The sequence below is a fragment of the Pinus tabuliformis genome, chromosome 2_1, assembly GCF_031772625.1.
Source record: "Pinus tabuliformis cultivar Carrire ecotype Pingquan chromosome 2_1, CPIR1, whole genome shotgun sequence".
Lineage (NCBI taxonomy): Eukaryota > Viridiplantae > Streptophyta > Pinopsida > Pinales > Pinaceae > Pinus > Pinus tabuliformis.
In genome coordinates, this window is record NC_142299.1 from 290580080 (window position 1) to 290586058 (window position 5979).

Consider the following 5979-nt stretch of genomic DNA (forward strand, 5'->3'; position numbering starts at 1 on the left):
TGAACTCGTGCAAATGAGGAGCTCAACTCCTATTTATAGACATTAGAGGTATGCCTAAACCCTAGGTTTTATCATGTTTAAGCAATTTTTCCTTATTTTTCTAAGAATCAATCCCAAAAACTATTTTGTAATATGTTTTACATGTTCTAATGCAATTTTAAGTGATTTTTTGTAGAATTAACCATTATAGACCCTAAGTGAAATTTCTTTTTAGAGACTTTTTCTCACTTGTGAAATTGAAAAGCCCCGAGTTACCTTCTTCAAGCTCGTAAAACTCCTACAAAGAAGATTTGAGCCATTCATTTCTGTCTTTTTCTCGCTCCCTAAACTGAAGAAGATACCACGAGTTTTTTCATCTTAATTGTTTCAAACTTTATGAAGAATATCGATTTTACTTTGTTCCCCCCATACTTGTAACAAAATGAGGTGGGTGTCTATTGAGCATGGGTTAATCACTTTATCCAGACTCAATGGAATAACTACAGAAAAGGAATTGTGTCAGGTATATTAATAACCCTTTATCGCACTTGGTCATCAACCATGACAAAGGTAGCCCTTTGGAGTCATATTTAAGCTCCTTTCAGACTTTAAACGTGAAAAGACCACTGAGTTTACCCTTTATGGACTCGTTGAATCTAAGAAGATTGGGAAAAAAATGGAAGAAACAATGGTTACTATATCTATATTTGACAGATTTTTTGGTAGCAGTATATTGTCCATCCCTCGAAGATGGCACTTTTCCCATTATATTCCTCTTTTCCCCATCTTCTCTAAGAACCCTACCATATTATGAGTCTTTCCTTGATACCCTGATGTTCCTGCATCTTCCTGTCCTACTCCTCCTAGTGTTCTTGAGTCTAAGCTGCCGAGTCTTTTTGGCGTCATACCTTTTATTGTTCAAGGGATCACCTACTCTCTGTTACCTTTATCAACAATTTGATCATGTGCCATATTACCTTGAGTTAGTTCATCCCATTGTTCTACACTATCTTCAAAATCAATCATTTTGTCTTGTTTCTTGTTAATTGATGTATGACTCCTTATTTCCTACCTTTGACAAATCCCTTCCTATCGACTTCAACACATTACCTGGGAAGTGGATTAAGAAACATATTCACAGTACCCTAGATCTTGCAGTCCTTAGTGGTAGGTTTCCATGCGTTTGATTGGGGGTTTTCACTATTGGCTCCCACTTGAATGATTTTATGAGTGTTCGACATCAACTCCTTTATTCACACTTGTTAGATTGTACTGCTAATCTTGGAGACCATCATCCTTATCGGTGGCCATCCTCGCGTCTATTAGCAATTTTCATCATCGACCGTAATAAGATGAATTCTTGCATGTTTGACATCAAATCATTTATTCACATGTAGAATTATGCTATTATACGATGGTGACGAAGACCTTGGGTAGAGGCTTGCATCACTCAACCTTGTTTCCTCTCCCAAGTTGTGACTTTTATTTTTTGGAGACAACTTCTCAGACTGATCACATTATGACATCTATCTACATTGTGCTTATCAGTGGACATGATCTGTCATAGATCCATCAAACATCATTCTGTTTAGCTACTGAGCATTGGAATGCTCGAATCAGGACATGATTATATATTTTTGACATATGTTTGTTCTTTGTAGGCCTCAAGTTTCGAAACTCTGAAACTCTCTCTCATCAACTATGTTATAAAGTATTTCAACCATCACCTTCTTCTCTAGCCTCACACTGTAGGGGGCATATGTTAAACAGGAAAATACCTCCTCATCAACTGAGAGGAGAAGATCATCATTTTGATTGGAATATGTCGCCCCTCTTTCAGGCCTTTTGAAGTTATAGCACACCCTAGAAGACCATATCAGAGCGTGTTAACACTGGCCATGGACCAATAACATGAATTACCCTAGCATTTAATACTTTGTATCTTCATGAGGACTGTGTTACCTGCCTTTCACGTAACCATGAGCAAAAATCATGAGTTGACTCATAGTAACTCAATTAATTACTCAAGTGGACTCTAAAAAAGTGGAAAAATGTTGCCTCAAGCTCATTCATTGGTGTTGCCTATCCTAACAAAGCATACTAAAGCAAGAGAAAGCAATAAAACAAAGGAAACATCTTCCACCCTAATGGCTTTTGCCCAAAGTGATCTGAAGGAAGAATTGGTAGTCTTTTCAGCCTCCCCTTGCATATATTGGAGACTAGGCCATTGAGATTGGGATCAAAATTCATGTATTGTTATGTTGCAAAGATATTGTTTGAGAGAGAGAGAGAGATATGAGCTAGGAGCTGGAGGAGGTCATGTTGCAACTGCTTATGGTTGTAATCTTCCTTCATTGATTGAATATATAGATCTAATGTTGTTTCATCCATATCGTTGTCTAATATGTGTGTTTCTCATGCTTATGTTGCAATGACTTGGATTATGATTTCTTATTGACGTATTTAATGAGTCCTTGATGTTTATTATAAAGCCTATATGCTGTGAACATCACGTTTGTTCGCTTTATGCTCAGGTTTTGCTCTTAAAGCTGGTTGAAGACCTTTCTCAACCACACTAACTACTGTAACTGATTTATGTGTAAAGATATATAGGTTGTCTCTCACTTCTACTTTGTCAATTCCAATTTATTACTTACATTATTAAATACATCCAATCATATTACTGTAGATCCCTTAATCCCTCTGCCTTAAGTTCCAAAAAAAACCTAAAAAGGTTTCTCGTTTAACCATTCAAACATAAATACCTAATTTAAAAATACTTAATATTGACTTTAATTTTTTTAAATTAAATTTTTTAATTTTGATACAATTTTATACCACAAACTCTATAATATGTTTTATATCATGTTGGGTCCATTTTACTTTTATATTACAACTTTACATTTCTAAGATTTGGTATGATGTGATTTCCCTCCCACATATTAGGTTAATCTATTTGACTTTTTGGTAAAATCTTTGTAGAGAGAAACCTTATAGACTTGTCCTTGACTACCCATAATAATTTTGTTTCCCTCACATAAACTAACCCTAAATTTTATGATTTTGTTGTAATTTATATATTATATTTTAAATATAATAAAATAAAACTAATATACTTAACCCAAAAAGGATAAAGTAACGAAAAAAATTATTGAGTTTGAATATTTACAACAACTCAAAGGCCACTCTCCATTTTTTTTGTTGGATAGTGAAGCATCGAGGCAATTAAGAAAACTATAGTAGGCATAATAAATTAGTTTAATAAAATTATAATATTTGAGGCACAAAGAAAAATCAAACGTAGACCTTTGGGGAAGGTGTTAAGATACCAAGTAATTGGATTAGTTATGACTTTTTCTCCAAAAAATAGGGACTTGAGGCGTTTGGCAAATTTAATTATGATTTCTTTTAATTTGACTTGGTAAGTCAAGCAATTGTGTGATATTATATTTTAATATTAGTAAATTTTTTTGAATTTATTATGATAATTTTTTTTTTTTAACTTTAGATAATGATATATTTATATTATTTATTTTTGAAAATTGTATGATATTTTTTACTTTATCTTGAATCATATTAATTGGTTCAAAATATCGACCTAATTTTGAAAATTAATCTTGAAAATATATCTAATCCGAAATACATTTATCTTCTTGAAAATCAATCTTGAAAATATATCTAATCCGAAAGACATTTATCTTCATTATGAATTACAAAAATCTCAATCTAAAAATAACACTTCCCCTCCCGTCCATGACATAAGATATTTACTAAATATCAATGGAAAATATCTATCTATTAAAATTATTATTTTAAATAAACCACTAATGCATTGACACGTGGACTACTTTCTCAGTGGAAATCTTAAGATCACACTTATCCTGCATGAGAGACGTGTTTTTTATTTATTAGTTAATATCAATGAAAAAAATCTGTGTCAAAAGTATTATTTTAAATGAACCGCTTATGCGTTGACACGTGGAATGCTTTCTCAGTGGAAATAACCGTTCAACTTGACACGTGGACCGTTTGAAAATGAGTCGGTTTCGTCTTGACACGTGGAATACCTGCTGAGTGGAAAAGTTCGTGCGGGCTTCCTCCAATTTCCCGAATATTCAAGCTAAGCCGGCCCAGTTGGCGTTGGGAGCCTTCCGGTTTTTCTGAACTTTGACTTCGTTCGAAACATCTCTGAGATTCGCGTGTGAAAGACGCGGAGCATCTCGCTACCGGAGGTTTCATCTCTATAAGAACGTTGCGGATGCCTATTACATTCAATCAATTTGTCCCCTTTCCCCTGTTCAGTTCACCGCTCTGAAATCTCACTCGGATTCTTCTCCAATTTCATTTTGCAAATTCTATCATTTTCTTTCTCTGTATTGAATTCATCGTCGTGCGATGGAGTCCCGGAGCATGGAGCTGACGCTGATCTCGGCCCGCGATCTGAAGAATACGAACATTCTCTCTAAGACAAAGGCCTACGCAGTCGCCTGGATCTCCAACGATAACAAAAACAGGCAAAAAACACCCTTGGACAAAGACAACGGCACCGATCCCACCTGGAACCACGTTATGAAGTTTACTCTCGACGAGGCAGCCCTGCAGCAGAGCCGCCTGGTTCTCGAGATCGTAATCTACGCCAACGCTACCTTCGGCGACAAAGAGATCGGTCGCGTTAGCGTCCCATTGAACGAATTCCTCAGGCCCGCTGGTGGCAACAAGGGCGCTACCACCTCCGCGCATTTCGTCAGCTACCAGGTCCGAAAACCCTCTGGAAAAGCCAAGGGGGTTCTCAATCTTTCTGTAAAATTGGCCGAAAAGCCCGAGGTCAAGAAGCAGCAACAGCAGCCGCAGGCAGGTGCAGGGTCATATGGTTGGGGCAAGGCTGAGCCTGTGACAGCATATCCTGCAGGGTCATATGGTGCGGGCAAGTCTGAGCCCGTGGCAGCGTATCCGGCAGGTTCATACGGGGCGGCTAACGCAGAGCCCGTGACCGCTTACCCAGCTTACCCACCGTCCAGCTCGTCCTCACAGCCGCCGCCTTATCCGCCACCGAATAACCAGTACCCTCCACCACAGTATCCACCCCAGGCAGGCTATCCCCCGCCTCCGCCTCACTACCAGGGTTACCCTCCTAACCAGGGCTACCCGCCGTATCAGGGGTATCCGCCCGTCGTTCCTGCAGCGCAGCAGCCGCCTAGGAAGAATAATAGACTCGGGATGGGTATGGGGGCAGGCTTACTTGGCGGAGCTCTTGGTGGTTTGTTGCTCGGAGACATCGTCAGCGATTCTTTCGGGGGAGGGTTTGGTGGTGGCGATTTTGGGGGCGGCGGTTTTGATGGTGGCGATTTTGGGGGCGGCGGTTTTGATGGGGGATTTTAGGCCATTACCCTCCGAAATCAGCCTTGGCCGACCGCTGAAATACAAGATTCTGGAAATTCTTACTTTCGGCAGGTTTTTCTCCAGAGGATTTGTAACTGTGATATAGGTTAGTAAATAAATGGAAAATATGTATATTCTGGAAATTCTTACTTTCGGGAGGTTTTTCGCCAGAGGATATGTAACTGTGGTATAGGTTAGTCAATAAATGGAAAATATGTATATGTTCTGCATCATAAATTCAATTGACTTGATTTTGGTGAAGTTGCTTTTTGCCTGCAAGGCGTATGCTTTGGTTGAGTTCCTGCAGAGCATGCGGGTTGCTTGTATTTGAGAATTTGTAAAACATAAAATGGTTTTCTTCCCTCTGAATTTTGCAGGGTTAATGTGAAATATTGTGCTATAAGATATATTGTATTTTTCGTATTGTTTTGTTGAAGATCTAAATACTTTTTTTTTTTTTTAATTTGAATACCATAAATCAATACTTTCAGCAATTCATCTTTTAGGAGGGCTTTCCCCTCAGCTTTCTTGAATTCCTTTTGATCTGATGCTTCCTATTGTGGTATCTTATCTCTGTACAGAGAAGCCGTTCGTTTCCATCATTATTTTTTTTTTTGACAG

The 5979-nt window shown here is 38.0% G+C and overlaps 1 protein-coding gene across 1 annotated transcript; it reads left to right on the top strand.

Annotated features, from left to right (window-relative positions):
- The first annotated feature begins 4103 nt into the window (after window positions 1–4103).
- On the top strand, window positions 4104–5777 carry LOC149199933 (uncharacterized). Its single transcript, XM_089402559.1, has one exon. It carries the CDS (start codon window positions 4375–4377, stop codon window positions 5356–5358), a length of 984 nt encoding a protein of 327 aa, XP_089258685.1. The 5' UTR covers window positions 4104–4374; the 3' UTR covers window positions 5359–5777.
- The last annotated feature ends 202 nt before the right edge of the window (window positions 5778–5979 follow it).